Below are 17,868 nucleotides of genomic sequence, written 5' to 3'. Positions count from 1 at the left end.
ACCTAAACAATCAGCACAGTTTTAAGGTTTCAGGACTAGAGTCATCAATTCCGTATCTGACCAAATGTCTCCCCTTCTGTTATATGCAAGAAGGTGTTTTTACAGAACATTATGATGTCACAGTGAAGGTAACCTTCGAACTTTTGGATACAAAATGTCACCAACTCATCACGGTGAAATCCTGTCATAATTAGCGTATAAATTCTCGAGTTGAGGCCAAACACGTCACAGTGACCTTGACTTTGACCACTATAATTAATTCATCCTTGAGTCCAACCGGACGTTTGTGCCAAATTTGAAGAAATTCCCTCAAGGCATTCTTGAGGTATCGCATTCACAAGAACAGGACAGATGGACAGACAGACAACTCAGAAGTGTTACACCACAAATAGTATCAAATGATGGAGAGACGAACACCAAAAAATTTGTTTACAGGATTAATCACAGTTAATTTAGAGGAATATGAACATGATCATCAATTCTGATATTTGTTTATTGTAGAGCTGCAAGTAAGTATTATTAGATTATTGGTTCAATGATTGATATAAAAAAAATCATCGTTAAAATGTAAAAAAAATAGCACAAAAAAAAAAATCCCTCAGTTTTATGGACCCAAAGAAAACGTCTTCAAACGTCTTATCTTGCCCGACCAACATGTCATAAATCCAGATATTCTGTTTATGACAATAGAAAACAAAAAAAGAGCAGATATCCACGCTTGAGAAGTCGAAACTAGTGATTTTTGATTATTTTTTACTGTTGATCACTACCAAAATAATATTCAATTATTTTCTTACTAACAGTGTCGGCTGATTACAGTTTAATTTACTGTCTCCACATGCATCAAAATGCATTTGTCATTGTTATAGGGAAGCCATTAGAGTAGGAACTTCAATATTCATGTTAGGCAGACTCAACAGACAACATACTGACACTCCTTGTGTTCTTAAAGCCTTAAGATATCAGTAGAAGAGCTACAATGGAAATTTCTCCTGAGGGTGACACGAGAGAAAACGCCATAAATGACATAAAACCAAAATCAGTTAATTCTTTGGAGCATGGATAGCAGTCCAGGTTGGGCTGCTCTGAACCAAACTGTTGAATGAATAGTTAGACCATCTGAATGACCAACAACAGCTCCCACTGATCCCACCACTAGAGGGCATGAAAATGTTTTAGAGTAGCATCAGTCCACTTATGTGGTGGGGGAGAATCCACTACTACCTGAGGATATGTAGAGTACAGTGAGTACCCAGAAAAAAAAACCAAATAACTACTTAATAAAGCTGCTTCTTTCTTTCTTGTTTTAGTTGTATAAAGTATGAAGATCTTCTTTCACTACACCTTTCTGGCTGCATGTGAACGAATCTGTCACTCAGTGCAGGCTCTCATATACTCCTTGCTGTAGTCAGAAGCACAAGATGTCTCCAGTGTATCTCGGTATGTTCACATCTGTTGCGCTCATTTAAAAACCAGTTCATTTCCTCTCTGAGATCCAGGTCAGTGGTTTGGACCTGAGCTTCACTGGGACACATGTGGCCAAAAAACACACACATACACAACCAGTAGGCACTATCAGTTTCTATAAATTAATTTTCTGTATGAAAGATATGTTAATTTGTTTTGATCAAATCATAGGCAGTATATTAGTGAGCCAATATTATCTTATCAGGGATGTGTTGGCATCAGGGTACGTTACCAAACAGATTTGTTCATTGTGTAAAAATTGAATATAGGCTGATGTAATACAAACAGATCTGTTTTGTATGACAAATTTTTTAATCTTGTGCGCACAAAATAATTGACTATAAATTCATATGCATATCTAACGACTTTAGATGCACACAGCCACCATATAATGGAGAGAACTCAGCTAATCAAGTTTAATTTTCGACAGAGTCCCATAACCTTCAGAACTTAGGGGGCTCCGTGCGAAAATTCAGACTGTATGAGTTGTCTGGACACAACATAGAGGTGGCTTGAGAGCGCACGACTTGCAGCTAATAATGCTAACTCCATAAACAACACTAAACAATGGCAGGGGGTAATCAGGAGGTAGGCGCTCCGCTGCTGCGACGCCACCATCCTAATATTAGCGGTAACCCTTGTATAGGAGCTGCTCAGAGTAGCTAGCCAGTGGCAGCATTTCCCACAGAAATAAATCCTATGTGTGCTGGTAGCTAATGGCAGGGGGAGTGGTTTAAGGTGCCTCTGAATTCAGAGGTTTTATTTGGTCTGTGAATGCAGCACAGGTGGAACACATGCATGCGTTTTATTTTTTTCTACAGCAGCAGTTTGTTGAATTTGAGTCACAGGATGGAGAACTGAGAAGCAAATTGTTTGATCATCAGACAAAAGACATCCTCTCAATCAGTATGTGGTCAGACTGATCAGATCAATGGATTATAGGAGCAGCGGCAGCAGAGATGAGTGAAAGCAAACTTCCATTTGCTGGTTAGACTCAGCACTGAACTGCAGGGTGAACTGTTTCCATGAGATCGCAGACAGTTTCATTTAATGTAGTTTGGACTGACAATAGACAACACACTAAAACTATATGAATTAACGAACGGTTAAGTTTCTCTTTCACTGCGCTTGGCGCTCTGCTGCTCCGTCTGTGCTCAGAGAATCATATAATCAAAATTGTGGCGGCAAATGCTGACATTGTGCACCACAAATAAACAAACTTGAGTGGGACACACACACTAACATGCACATATGGCCGGATCAGCTTTACCACAACAAAATTACAACACACAGTAAGTTTACACACTCAGTTAAGTCGAGCTATGGCTATAGCTTTTCCGGCTGGCCTATTATGTCACACACCAAACAACTGATAAACTATTTGGCTACGGTTAGCTGGCGGCGAACTGGTGGACAACTTTACAGCTCTGAACATTTCGTCTTTCCAAAAATGCACCCCTCTGGATGTAGATTTTGCCATGTTGTTACTGGCTTCTGCTTCTGTTAAACATTCAATGCTATTCGACTTTTGGCCAAAGCAGAAACTGTGGAGCATGCACAGAGGAACTGACTATATACATACAGGGGTAATGCGACTCCCAACCACATTATCTGGGTGTGTTAGTTAGAAATTTGATTTAGTACGATTTCAGGCAGACGTACATTTTTACATGTGTTTTAAAAGTCAGTTTTTAGTCAGACTAACACAATAAATCGATTTTCTCAAATGTCATGTAAACATACTGACACACAGAGAGGGCTGACTTCATTCTCTGGTCAGGACGCCATTACTCCACTATACCTTTACATCACAAATAGTGGATTGTTGTTGTGTTAATGCTCTGAATGTCGCATAAAACACCTTTAATTCCAGTTATAGAAATGAATTAATTTCAAAAATGCAAGTATTTGTAAATTATATACAGCTTTCGTCCACATATGTTGTTTTTCATTGTTTCTTGTGTTTTAATTTTTCTCTTCTTTGATTTTAAAATTGTTCATATCTAAGCCATATAATAATGGACTGGTGATCATAGTGTCTCCCTGCCTTACACTACATGCTGGGATTTACGCCAGCCGACCCTTGACTTTTGCTAATGAACAGGTCAAGTACAGTACATTAAGAAATATATCACAATGGGCTATCGCTATGCAAATAATACAGATAAATGTTCAAATAATAAGGTAACCATAAGCTTCACTAATTCAGCCTCACCACCCAGTGTGTTTGTATCTAACAAAGTAGAACTACTTAAGGTCAAGCTGTCAGGAAAATGAGAATTACTGTGAAATTCAAAGCTTTGTCTGAGTCCTCTGTTTTCAGAGTGACTTGCAGCAGGATAAGCAGCAGGATGATCAATGTCCTGCTTGAGAGCGTGAGTTATGACATGCTAAGAGTCGAGGACTACTGACTTTTTATGGGAAAATAGCAGAGTGAATTTTTGAGAAGGAGCAGATAATCATTTGGAAAGCTACCTTCCTGTGAGCTCTCGGTCAGTAGGTTTCTCTGCACAAAGGCCCAGCAGAGAGGACGGCCACATCCGCTATTGATTTGGTTGTGTTATTGCCATTACAGCTGAACCTACCCCCCTCCCCCAATACTCCATATAGACTCAGCACTTCCTCTCACCAGGTAAAAGGAAATGGCTTTTCCACATGTGTTCTACAAGTCCTGCTTTCTGAAAATAATAAGCTAGGTGGCTCCACACTGACACTTTTCTCCAATGGCTGTAACAAGCACTACGCTAAGTCTACTGGAGATGAACATCATGACTGTTCATGTTCACGTAATGAAAAATAAAAACCTTTGTACAAGGAGACAGCAGACAGACTCAGCACTTATTTCAACCAAATTACAAGACCAAATTACAAAAGAAGTGAATTAAATTTAATTTAAGGAGCACACAGCATTAAAAAATTCAAAAGCAATACATCCTTCAAGAAACAGTGTCCCTGTTTCTCTGGGTAACAAAAACGATGCCATAAATAATGTTTTATAGGGATACGCAGTTCCAAAGTAATCTGTTTTTTACCACTAAACTGGTGGAGGAACTTTAAAGGAGGGGGGCAGTGTCAGACACAAACGAGGTGTCCTCTGCAAAGTAATTGACCCCCACTTCAAGCAAATAAACTGGCAGTCCAATGAGGAAAAGTAACAGGTGGGATGAACTGCAGACGTTTATTTGCGGCTGGCAACTGCAGTAAAGAGCTTGCTTTGCATCTAGTGATGCAGCTTAGTGCAATAGTCCACCCTGCACCCTCTCTTCCCCCTCTCTATCAGTCTCTCCTACCAAAGCTGGGTCAGGTTTGGGTGGCTGATTAGCATGATTTGATTACTATTACCCTATATTACTTTTACTACACATGTTTGGCCAAAGGTATCTTGATAAAGCTTACAATCCTGCTTATATTTTAGGCAGGGTCAATGAGGGCAACTGGCTACTTCATTCATTCATTTACAATTTAAAGAACACTTGCCAATGTTACACAATTATTACCACCTACTGCTATGTGCTTAATAGTTCTATGTTTTTTTGGTGTTTTTTTTTTTTCTAACCTATCTTTGTCGAACTTCCCCATGGGAAAATTTTGCTGCTCACAACAGTCTTTTCTTTGTCTCATGAGAAATAAATCTGCTTCTTATTTTGAGATAACCAAATTGTGAACTGTTTCTCCTAAACCACCCTCAGGAGACAAGGAGCAAAAAAATAAATTAGATAATTCAGCAGGAGTTCTTTTGCTGTGCTCTTAGGCTTCTCAGAGGTTTCTCAACTCTGAGAACAGATCAAATACAAAGTTGAGACTTCAATACCAGATATCAGAAATACTTTATTGATCCCAGAGGGGAAATTGTGATTTGTTAGTTGCTCTGATGTAAAGAATAGAGAATTATAATAAGTAAGAATAAGAGTATGAAATAGAAGTATGTAAATGGTTGACGTGTTCCACCCACCCGAACACCGCTGCAGACAAAATAAACCCCCTCATGGCAATGGCACTTATCGCTGGCTGTGACCTCCTGCAGGACAACTCATCGTGCCACACCACAAAAGCTGCTCAGGAATGACCCAAGGAATGGGACAAAGAGCTCAAGGCAGCAACCTGGCCTCCGAACACCCCAGATTCCAATCTGATTGGACATTTGAGGGACGTGCTAGTACCCCAGAGGTACCCCCAATCCACAGTGGGTGCTCCTTCGGCTGGACTTAGCTCTGACCTGTTAAGGCATCAACACAGGACCTCTGGTGGTGTCCTACAGTGTCTGGCACTAGGGCGTTAGCTTCAGATCTTTTGATTTCTGTGGGTTGTGAGGTGAGGTAACAGTACATCCCACAGATGTTTGATCAGATTGGGATTTGGCGAATTTGGTTGTCAGGTCGACGCCTTGAGTTCTTTGTCACGTTCCTAATTCTATTAGGAAAATGCTAAATGCTATTCCTGAGCAGTTTTTGTGGTGTGGCATGGTACATTGTCCTGCTGGGAGGGCACTGCCATAATGGGGGGTGCCTAGTCTGCACTGGTGTTTAAGTGGGTGGAGCGTGTCAGGTACCATCCACATGAATGTCAGAACCCAAGATTTCCCCGCAGAGCATTGCACTGTAACAAGATGATCAATATTGTTCACTTCACCTGTCAGTGGTTTTAATATTTTGGCTGATCGGCATATATACATTCAAAAGTTGATCACAGAAGACAAATTTCTGAAATTGTGCAGGCACATTTATCAGCCGATCAAGATTTGTTTTGTGTTTTAATGTTACCTCAGGTGCTGATTATTTCAGACAAATATAGATTTCTGCAGTGAGAGGAGAATAAGTGTTTAAGATCTTTAATAAGGATCAGGCTGAGACAAGAAGAAATTTATATCTAAAGAGCTGAATTTAAGAAGGATGAGAAAATGGTGAAAATCACACTTTGATGTTGTAAAATAAGATAATCCTGTATTGGGATAAAAGGATAATGAATTTAAGCTCAGTTATATCTGAGAGAAAAAGGTTGGACAATAAAAGATCTTAATTTTTCTTTTACTCTAATTTGTTATCCTTGTTTTAACTTTAAAGCCTCACGTTACATGTTTACTTCCATCTTTATGTAAATTGTTGTGTGTAAGCTACACTACATGTTTTGAGGCCATGTCAAAATTAAAATGAAATTCTCATTAAGAGCTACAAAAATAAATACTCAGTTACCTTTAAAGCCACACTGAAGAAGCCTCGTTTGGCTTTGTAGCATCCGTTTACCTGTTTTGCCTGTTAGCTTGTAGCTGCTAACGCTAGCATCGTAACCAACGTCGTTAGCTAGTTAGCTAAAAGGCTAACGTTCGTCAACCGTTAGTGACGTCACTTTAAGCCTCGAGAAAACAATTTTAAAGTTATTTACTTGGTTTATCGCCTAATTGTTTACTGTATAACTTTCTTAAAACTTATATTAAAGTGTGCGTGGCCACTTTGAACAGTCACCACACACTTAACCTCTCCACATCAGCCAGCCCCCTTCACCGACAGCCTCCCCGCCCCGCCCCGGCCGCTCCCCCCAGGCCCCGGCACTAACCTGGGCTCCCTGTGTGTAGCAGCGGGGGCGACGTGGGGACGTCTCGACACTCTCTCCTCCATCTCCTTCCACTTTCTGTCTCGCTCCGTCCTCTCCCGGAGATAAACTCCAACTATGGGTTTTGTGGGTCTCGGTTTGACGGTCCTCCTGGCCTCCCTTGTCGCTCTCTGCTCCGCGGGTTCGGACGCGCCCCGGGGAGTCGCGGTCGGGTTCGTTTTTGACCCCAAAGCGACGTGTGAGCCGCTGTGCAGACACGGAGGGGTCTGCATCCGCAACAACACATGCTTCTGCTCCAAGGGCTATGAAGGGGAGACCTGCCAGTATGGTGATGTTACACACCTTTTATACACCTTTATATTCATGTGCATTTAAATGTTACAGCTTAATGTGGAAGAACTCATGCGTATAGATATTTATGGATGATACAGAGCGATTGCTGTCATGCATTTGAATGCATTTACCTGTGGTAAGACAAGCATCTGCATATACAAAGAAAAACAAACCACTATATGTGATTTAAGGCAGGTTTCATGTAAGTTGCATCAGTTTACTGCAGAAATTATGCAGAATGATTTGATTTTAGTTCAGTTTATTTGCACATACATGTGTAGAAATTACAGGAAAAGGGAATTAAAAGTTAAAACATTGTGCAGGAGAGGTTAGAAGCCAAATTATAAAGAACATAAAAAGATATCTCCCCTATTAAATAACAATCATACATAAAAAGAAAAGGATAAAATCTAAGATTGCATAATTTAATAAGCATTCCAGACGGACACGGCAGTCTTTGCAAATAAGAGTCCTTTTCAGATGTTTGAGGGGGAAAGCATCTTGTTTATTGAGCATATTCCTCATCTTAATAACTAATTTGTTACTTACTTTAACAATACTTAAAGCAAAAATAAAGATGACTGAAACTTTGAGAGGCTTGTGTTAAAATCTTGTGTGTTCTCATGTGACTGCAGCCAACTGTTACCCCAAATGTAAGAATGGAGGGACGTGTCTTCGCCCTGGAAAATGCAGATGTCTTCCAGGATATGGAGGGAGATACTGTCACAAAGGTAAGCAGGGTTTCCGTGATGTGATCATGTAAACTAAACATCTGGTCGGTCCAGCGGTGGTTGTGAAGTTGCTGACAGGGGTTGTGTGATCTGGAGGAGTCTGAAAGCCGTCTGCTTTATAAGTCAGCGTGGACATCAGTCTTCGTGCATCCATTCATCTGAATCCGTCCTGCAGTAACTGCTCTTCCATGTGATACAGTAGAAATATATCATCTCAGTCCAACATACAGCTGTTTCTCTTTTACCAGACACACACTAACCTTCAGTCAGAGAGTCAAAGAGCAAGATTTTTCCCAGGAACAAAACTGCAGCCGTAGTTCATGCAGTAAATATTTCTCCAGGGGCTCAACCTTAACTGTATCCTATCATAAATAAACCCCAGATTTATGTTATCACTATGAAGGTTCTGTAGCTATCCTTGAGAAAGCTGTCCTCAGTATTTCTTGTCTGTGAATTTTGGGGATTTATCCAACCAGTAGTGGAGTTTCCATTCATAGAGTCACTCAGATCACACACAATGGGGTTTTAAAATATGGTTATGATATTATTTGAGAGGAAATATCTTTGAATGTCTTTAGTTTTTTGGCCAAACATTGAGTCGGGTCAAACTAATCCAGCAGTTATCTTCACATCACATCTTCACATAAATAACAGGCCAGGAAAAAACAAACAAATAATGTTCTTTAATCCTTCCCTTTTTCATTCAGATAATTATTTCTGGATAATTTTACCTCATAAAGCCTCTAAAAATTTGCTGTAAACACTTGAGGACAGGTCAGTTAAAACTACGTCTACTGATGGGTGTGATCTGTGTCTGTGTTTTTGCAGTGACGTGCGACGGGGGATGCTGGAACGGAGGCGAATGCACCGCCGTCAACGGAGTGGCCAAGTGTATCTGCCCCTCGAGCTGGACAGGCTCAAAATGCCAGGAGGGTCTGTTTATGGCCGTATCTAATTACCCTTTTAACACCACAGGTCAAAGTCACCAAATGGAGCTGGCTCTCTCAGCTGGAGCTGCTCATCATCATCATCATCAGCAGCAGCAGCAGCAGCAGCAGTGGCAGCTCTCTAAAAACATTTAAAATGCCTTTCCAGTTCCAAGTTGCTGTCGTGATGGGAAACATTCAGTCTGCCCTGAAGCCATTCATCTAACTTAGTGCTCATGAATAACATTTAAATTTTCGGCTTGTGGATGATGATTGAGACATTCTTGGCAGTGAATTTTAGCTCAAATCGGGCTCAGCAGAAATGTCTCTTATTCCTCAGATAAACCTTGAGAGGCACAAGAACCTTTTGTTTTCCTGGTAAAGGTTTGTCCTCATATTTTTGGGCAGTAGAAGTAAAACAGACTTAACTTGGCTTTTGAGTAATGTGCCAAAAGTTTTCTACTAAGGTGCACTCCATGAGAAATTAGGGCTCCACAGAACTAAATCAATCTTAATCTTTGGTCTAGATCAGCAAGTTAACTTTGCTGATCTTCTAAATTCAAAGTATCCACACTATTGTTGTTTAGAGTTTTGCTTGTCGACCTCCCAAGAACCCAAAAATCACTGTGAATTAATGAAGACTGAGAATTGCGTTCCTTTCTGCCTACACTTTCACCTTTGAACTTAAGTTCTTTGGTTCCATCTGCAGCTACTAAGATTTAAAGAGTTCAACATTTTAGGAAATTATTTGCTTTTTTTGTGGAGAGTGAGATGAGAAGAGTGATACCTCTTGAAGTGTTGGAAACAGCTAGCCTGGCCAAGAAGTAGTCCAGCGCATAACCACTTGTCAGACTACAACTTTTCGTTTTATGCCTCCATTTTTGTACAGATTACACTAATGAGATATATGTTAAATTAGGGTGCCTAGAGTTAGTTTGTGCACTCACAGCAGCATTTACAAGCGGACCAGATCAAATGCCTTGTGTGAGAAAGCAGCTCTTGATTGGTCAGAATTTCCATGTGGGAAAAATCCAGGAAGTAAAGCAAACGTTGAAGAAGAGTACACTTGCAAGATAAATGTGTCACTTTCTAATGTCACAATGGAGGGACAACTACGCAGGTTGATTTTAGCGTTGCTCATCGTGGACTATATTGCTGTCATTGTTCATTTTAGTCTAGACTCACAAGTCTTGAGTCTTCAGACTCTTTGCTTAACTAAAGACTGATGACTTTCTCCCTGATTTTGTGTTTAGATGGGCGGATACAATTTCAGAGTTTAAAAAAAACTCCCTACGTTGCAGAACCAATAGTAAATCTGCAGGGCGGTCCTTCGGTGGCTCGCTGAACTCTTGTGCTTGTAAACATAGTCCCACTAGAAACACGTGTAGCGGTACAAAATAGCTCAGCCGTGCTCGCAGAAAACGCCATCAAAGTTAGTGGATGTTTGTCGTGTTTGTGGTGACACATTCTCGCCAACTAAAAGAAACAAACATAATGTTTTACAAGGCCATGACTCATCTGTCCGGCCGGACTATAGAGGGAATCGGCTTGTTGTTTACAAATACTTCCGGGTAGAAAACCAGCAGAGCTTTCAGCTATATATATATATATATATATATATATATATGTGTGTGTGTGTCACATTTTTTTCACATCACTGTATCGCCGTTTAGATTAATCCGATGTTTGTAAAGTCTATAAACACAATGATTGAACAAACATTACTATTTCTGTGTGCACGTTTACTTTAGCTGGGCTAACCGTTAGCTGTTAGCCCTGTTAGCCGTTAGCGGTGTCTGTAATAGGTAATAACTCATTAAACGGTCCGTGAAAAAAATATCTTGTCCAGCGGATATCTTAGTTACAACATGATTGAGCTAGCAAAGCAGTTTTGTGTTGCTATGTGTGGTATTTATTCAGATTTGGGAAATCACGATGTCTAGAAAGCATCAGTGGCTGCAGCTGACAGGGACAGCTAACAGCAGCAGCAAAGCTAACATCAGGACGTCATCTGTTAAAAGCCTCCCGTTGTCGGATACGACATGAAACTACTCCAGTTAGCTCAATCATGTTGTAACTAAGACATCCACTGGAAAAAATATTTTCTTCACAGATGAGCACACGTTTGATAAAACGGAGTTTAATCTCTCTGCATCCATTTTCAAGCTGTGTGTTTGTTTCCTTGCGGACGAGAAAAGGGGGAGCGCACATTTCCGAGAAGGCGTGTCCTTTTCAAAAATGCAAGAGGCGTTGCTTTGTTGCCGGCCGTTTTCGCCGGTGTGTTAAACACACTTTAGAAAGGAGTGTCCCCAGACTATCAGAAGGCGGAGATCTCTGATTGTCTGGTGGCGAGACTAATTTTAGTCAAACTATATAGTTTGAAAACGAGGTGCGGCTCCAACTAGAAAACAATGTTTTGATGCATTGGATGTGCTGAATGTGCATATTAAGGCAGTACAGGAGGAGGTGCACATGTATAATCCTCCAGGACTGTAACATGCTCATGTTTAACCCAAACAATGTGTCATGTGACTGCAGTTGGTTCACATCCAGGTCGGAACACGTTCTCACCACAAATGAACCGCACCAGAGTTCGTTTGTAACCGGACTGAGACCACCTCTTCGAGAAGGTCTCCGTGTGGTTGTTTTGGTGTGCACCTGAGTGTGATTGCTTTGTTCACACCTGCTCAAATGAACCAAATGAACTTAATTCTGATTGTCCCGAACCAAACAGGGCAGGTGGGAAAGCACCTTTAGTGAGCTTTAGAGGTGCTGGTTACTGTAAGAAATGTTAGTGCCTTAAAATTTAGATGACTGAATTTGAGAAGCAAAGTTCAGGTCATTTTGTAATGATTCAAAACAAATAACCTTTTCTAGTCAAATAAACTTAAAAGGATTTTAGTACAACTGAATTAAAGCAGCAGTGAGTATGATTTTGGAGGATTTAGTGGCATCTAGTGGTGAGGATTGCAGATTGCAACCAGCTGAAACTTCTCCCGATTAGAATTCCTTAAGTGTTTTCACCAGGAGCTGAAATATCACCAGAGGTCTTCTGGTCTCCAGAACAAACAGACCAAGTGATTCAAACCGGTAAAAACACTGAATAAAGCAGTTTCACTTCACAAATAACGTGTTTCTCCAACGCTGTTGGGCTCATTGGAGATGGGCCACGAACCTGATAATATGTGCCCATCTTTTTTTCCGCTAATAACTTAAGATCCAGACGTTGAGGAGTTTTTTAGAGGGAGCTGAAATATCTGCAGAGGTCTCTTCCTCTCCAAAACAAACAGACCAGGTGATGTAAACTGGTAAAACACTAGTAAAACACTGAATAAATCAAGTTCACGTTTCACTGCTCGTCGCTGAGGGGCTGCCAACTGTGGTTGCTAATGCTACAACGTGAATGGCCCTATCTAGAGCCAGTGTTTGGTTTGTTTGGGCTACTGTAGAAACATGACAGTGCAACAAAGCAGAAAGTTTAAGGCAGCCCTACCAACATTTGTAAGTTAAAACAAATACTCTTTTTACAGTGAGCCAGGCTAGCTGTTTCCCTGCTTCCAGTCTTTATGCTAAGCTAAGTTAGTCAGCTGCTGGCTGACAAATATAACAAGTGTTTTGATTCTCTCACTTTACTTGCTAGACAACAATTAAGCGCATTTCTTAAAATATAAAACTATTCCTTTAACTCATCTAAATGTCTCCAGAGCATTTTTCTGCACCCAGTAAATGTTTTACACCTTCAGCTAAAGCTCAGATCTCCAAGAATGTCTTTCTTTTGTTCCCTGCGCAGCAATCTGTCCCCAAGGCTGCAGGAACGGGGGAGTCTGTGTGGCTCCAGGAATCTGCAGCTGTCCGGAGGGATGGCTGGGTGGCGCCTGCCACACTGGTGAGTTCAAACTGGTCCCAGAGACCAAACACTTCCATATGCATCACTGCACTTTACAAGCACAGTTTCTTTTGTCTCTCTTCTTCCTCTCCTGCTTGTTCAGACAGATTTGTTTCGGTTGCGCTCTCCCATGATGCCTGTTAACTGTCAGAGATTGATATAAATCGGATGTATGTGTCTGCTCAGGGAAAGTTTTCAGTTCAGTGTTTTACCAGATGTTAAATGGGAACAAATCTCACCTCTGTTTCTGGATTCATGGTGTTTGGATTACAAGCCCTTCGCAGTCACTTAAATGTTTTTCAGGTTTAACAAATAACAAACACTTGTGTGGTTTCTTTTGTCTGCAGCTGTGTGCGCTCAGTCCTGCCTGAATGGAGGGAAGTGCATTTCACCAAACAAATGCCGCTGTCGCCCCCCTTTCTCTGGCCCTCGCTGCGAGGAGAGGAAAAAGTCACACTAGTGTGACCCTGCCGGGGTCAGAGGTCAAAGAGGCCCAATAAGGGACTTAATGCTGACGGGGACAATTCAATTTTTAAGCTGAAACTTTTGTAGTTTTTACATTTTTTATCCTGTATGTAATTCTTTTATAAGAATCCTTGAACCTGTTTGTTCTCATCTGACTGTATAAACATGTCGTGTACTGTAATTTGTCATTAAATGAGTTAAAAAGTGAAATGCAGTAATTATTGAAGCTCTTTTAACCAAAACAAAAACATAGAAATAGTACATGTCTTTATTTTGTCACTTGTACCACAGTGTTATCTGGTGTTTACAGAAGTTTTTTTTTAGAAAACAAACTTATATATAACTCCAACAGGCGGCCATGATCCAGTCAAACAATATATTAATGAAAGCGATAAAGAAAATTAAACAGATTTGTGTTAAATGGCAGCATATTTATATCAGTGTCTTGAGTCTGAAACAAGTTACTGATGTGTACCATCCAGATCAGGCGCAATTAAAAGCAGACTTATTTTCATCATAAGAAACAAACAGTGCACATCAGTTTGATAAAAGGCTATAATTTGGCTAAACTGTGACAACTCTAAAACTAAAAGCTTGCTGGTAATAACCTACATCTGATAAATGAATCATGACTTAAACTGATCCATTTGTCATTTACTTATTTTACATAATACTGAGCAGCAACACACACACATCTGTAGGAAGTCTCTGCTGATGCATTTAACAGATGTGTTACTGTGAGCCTTGAGGTAGTGATATACAGGGGCGGACAGACAAGTGCAATACATCAAGTCCCCCTGTTAGCCTTCAAATGTGCACACAGCCACACACATCCATCAACATCCACACACACACACACACACACTCTCACACGCCCACGCAACAATTTATGATGCTCTCTTTTTGCTTTGTGCATTCTGTAGCTTCTTTCATCCCATTTCTCGTTTTCCATCATGCCTGTGACGCCTGTAAAGGTGCAAACATACATTTATTAAAACTTGGATTTCACATACTGCACATTTAAATATGTCCAAAGTGGTAGAACGAATATCATGTATATATTTGTGTAGCATGAGGAGCCTAAAAGAATGCTTCACCTGCAAAATGATCATTTGTATATCACTTACTCAGTGCGTGTTACCCTTAAATTTGTGAAGATAACTTTGTTTTTCTCACATGCCTCCACGCTGAACAAAGAATCCAAAAAAGGAGAACATACTTCATGAGCTAAAGTAAACAGGGACCACGTTTAACAAACACAAAAAACTGTATCAAAACCTTCATTTACAGACTCTAAACAACTCATACAGTATAATCCAAGTTTCATTTATCCAGTTGTAAGCTCAGTACTTCTCAAACACAGGCATTTACACTAAAACATTAGTGTAGCGTTCCCTTATATGTCTGGCCACGCTTGCACGTATGAGCTCCACTTGAGCAGAGTTCAAATTCATATGCGGGCCCAGGCACACTACTCATTTGCACACAAGACTGTTTTCACTGACTTGTTTTAGATCATAATGTTTTAGTGAAAATGAATGCGTTTGGGATGTACTGAGAAGACAACAAGATAAATGATGATTATACTGCATGAGTTGAGTCTGTTTTGCTGTTGTTAAACACTATTTACTTTAATTAGCTCTTCCTAATTCTCGCCCCTTTTCCTCTGTCATCTAATAACAGTTGAGCGAGATGGGAACATGGCAGAACCTCGGTCAAGTTTTCCCTTTTCTGTCATACTCAGATGTGATACGTGCTCGCTAAAAAGGTTGAAAGAAAACCGTATTTTCAAGATTGCTAAAGATGTGGCTGGTGGATTGTTTCAAACTTCACGGATGCGTTATATTGTATAGTCACATCTAAAGTTAGCTAATGTTAGCTATTCATGCATTTTCCATAACTGCTTATCCTGTTGGGGGTCACTGGTGTCCTGGAGCCTATCCCAGCTGACACTGGGCGAGAGGCAGGGTTCACACTGGGCGAGAGGCAGGGTTCACCCTGGACAGGTCACCAGACTATCACAGGGCTGACACATAGAGACAGACAACCATTCACACTCACATTCACACCTACGGACAATTTAGAGTCACCAATTAACCTGCATGTCTTTGGACTGTGGGAGGAAGCCGGAGCACCTGGAGAAAACCCACGCTGACACGGGGAGAACATGCAAACTGCACACAGAAGGCCTTCCCAGGAGCCCTCTTGATATGAAGCGACAATGCTAACCACTTCATCACCGTGCTGCCTAATGTCAGCTAAATGCTAGCTAATTAGCTAGCTAATGTATAGCTTCATCAAGATGAGTTGGCCTAATGCCAGATCAAACATCAGCCAGGTTTGCTTCTTCCTTATTTCTGTGGTAACGTTAAAGAGATTTCGAAAAGGACGGATTTGTCATTGGAATTATCGTTAGCCAGTTCAAGGCTGATGTTTCTTTCTTTGTATTTTCTCTGTAAGGCTACATGCCACCCTAAAGTAACTAACAGAGCTTTCTACAGTAAAGAGAGACTAACATCAGGTCAACACCATGGTCTGTATTCAGTGATAAACACAGAGTACTTTACAGATCCCAGCAGTGCAGGAGCAAAGCTGACTCAAAGTCTTGTCATCCTCTGGCTCCTCCCTTTTCACTTGAGACCAGAAGTCTTAATTGGCAGCGTTTTGCCTTGTTTATAAAGGTTAACATTATAAATATATCCGTCCATCACATACTGCAGTCCCTGGTGTCTGCTTCATGAAGCTATGTTGCCCGGAAATGACCTAATAAATACTGCAGCACCTGGCTTAGCGAAACCCGGTACCCGGTTTCTTTTAATCAAACTTGTTCTACAGTGACTAAGTGGAGCGGGGCTCAGGATCAGTCAGCTCATCAATAGTGTTGACCTTTTTGGATTCTCCAGTCACCGTGGAGGCATGTGAGAAAAACAGTTTTCTGAGTAACTGACAAACAAGTTGTCATTTTGCAGGTTAAGTTTTCCCTCAGCCCAAATTAATGCGTCTCATGTAGTACACCCGAGTCACAGCTGGGCATCTTTTCTCTGAGAGATAAATACCTGGAGTTTGGAAAACCCAGAAGGTCATTAAACATCACTTACTACAGGTCTGAAGATATTTCAGGAACCATCTGGATGACCCTCTGGGCTGAGTATTTATCTTTTAGAGAAACTGATGCTGAGCTCTGTGACACGAACTGGGGCTGGGGGAGCTCCAGAGAGAATACAGCCTTTAACCCTGGAGTTATTAATATTCTCCCACTGAGCTGCAGAGACATGTACTGTATATAAAGTGTGACCCTGGTGCTGACCTTTACTGCGCAGGTGAGGCCCTTGTAGCCTTTCCGACAGTGGCAGTAGTCAGGAAGGACACACCTCCCTCCGTTCAGGCACCGCTGCTTACACACCGCTGAGGAGGGAATCAATATTACAGACGTAAACACTCTTTATTACACTGTTAAAAAAATAAATCAAAAGAACATGGAGTGATAAAGTATATTTGTTTAAAGTTCAGGTCTGCACAAAAAGTAAATGCAGTGTTTGCCCTGCATTGTTTTATCACGAACACACTCACGTGTCTGACACTGGAGACCCTCCCAGCCCGTGGGACAGTGACAGGTGTTTGGTCCCAAACACTCGCCGCCATTTTTACACTTTTGCAGACAGACAGCTACAGTGAGGAAACAGAGACGGAGGCATGAACACAGAAGTCTACTGAACGCTTCTGCATGATCTCTATATGATCTGTGATGTATTTGACGTGTATGAATAAAACATGGAGTCACTCACGTATGTTGCATCTCTTCCCTCTCCACCCTGACGCACAGGAGCACGTGTTGGGTCCCACACACTTGCCTTTGTTCATGCACATCGGCTCACACACACCTGGAACACATTTATTTACACATTAGATCCACATATTGACTTGTGAGTTCAGTTATTACCTTTAGATAAGACTGGGTGTAAATTTGCAGTCGATGATTCTACTCACTCTTCTGACACCTTTTCCCAGTGTAGCCCTCAGGGCAGGAGCACACATTGTTCCTCATACACTGACCTCCGTTCTTACAGGGAGGACTGCACACAGCTGAGAAACACAGCGATAAACAACTGTGAAGATATCAGGAGGCTCTGTGCACATGACTTACAGACTTGTAGACACTGACCCTTAACCTTCGAAAAGAAATACTGACATAACGTCCAACCTCCTGTGCATAATTACATCACACTCTGTAAGTCAGAGAAGCAAAAACATTTTATCAAATTAAAAAGGTGAAAAAGCTTCATATCTCTCCTCCCAACCGTCCTCTTCTTCATGGTGAGCTGGTCTATTAAGTAGGACAGAAAGCTCTAATTCTTAGCTTTAAGCTCTGAGGGGGGGGAAGGGATAAAACGAATGAGCAAAAACAAAAGAATAAATAACTACACAGACTTCTGCTCTGACCTGCTCCAGATTCAGCCCTGCGCCTCTTCGTCCTGAGGGTCCAAACAGTGATGCCCTCCAACAGCATGGAAGC

The 17,868-nt window shown here is 41.1% G+C and overlaps 2 protein-coding genes across 2 annotated transcripts in view; one reads left to right on the top strand and one right to left on the bottom strand.

The window, feature by feature from the left end:
- Window positions 1-7,017: 7,017 nt before the first annotated feature.
- On the top strand, window positions 7,018-13,565 carry seraf (Schwann cell-specific EGF-like repeat autocrine factor). Its single transcript, XM_033640110.2, has 5 exons — window positions 7,018-7,342; window positions 7,983-8,078; window positions 8,907-9,011; window positions 12,795-12,890; window positions 13,238-13,565. The coding sequence occupies exons 1-5, from the start codon at window positions 7,132-7,134 to the stop codon at window positions 13,348-13,350; spliced, it is 621 nt and encodes a 206-aa protein (XP_033496001.1). The 5' UTR covers window positions 7,018-7,131; the 3' UTR covers window positions 13,351-13,565.
- A 36-nt stretch (window positions 13,566-13,601) lies between these two features.
- Window positions 13,602-17,868, bottom strand: part of vwde (von Willebrand factor D and EGF domains) — a 37,765-nt gene continuing 33,498 nt past the window's right edge. Inside the window, exons 27-31 of the mRNA XM_033640816.2 lie at window positions 17,343-17,438; window positions 17,141-17,236; window positions 16,926-17,021; window positions 16,663-16,760; window positions 13,602-14,321 (exon numbers count right to left, since the gene is read on the bottom strand). Coding sequence (XP_033496707.2) covers window positions 14,307-14,321; window positions 16,663-16,760; window positions 16,926-17,021; window positions 17,141-17,236; window positions 17,343-17,438 — 401 coding nt within the window. The 3' untranslated portion in view covers window positions 13,602-14,306. The remainder of the gene's footprint in view (window positions 14,322-16,662; window positions 16,761-16,925; window positions 17,022-17,140; window positions 17,237-17,342; window positions 17,439-17,868) is intronic.

This window comes from Epinephelus lanceolatus, chromosome 10, assembly GCF_041903045.1.
Source record: "Epinephelus lanceolatus isolate andai-2023 chromosome 10, ASM4190304v1, whole genome shotgun sequence".
Lineage (NCBI taxonomy): Eukaryota > Metazoa > Chordata > Actinopteri > Perciformes > Serranidae > Epinephelus > Epinephelus lanceolatus.
This window is presented reverse-complemented; position numbering and strand designations above follow the sequence as displayed.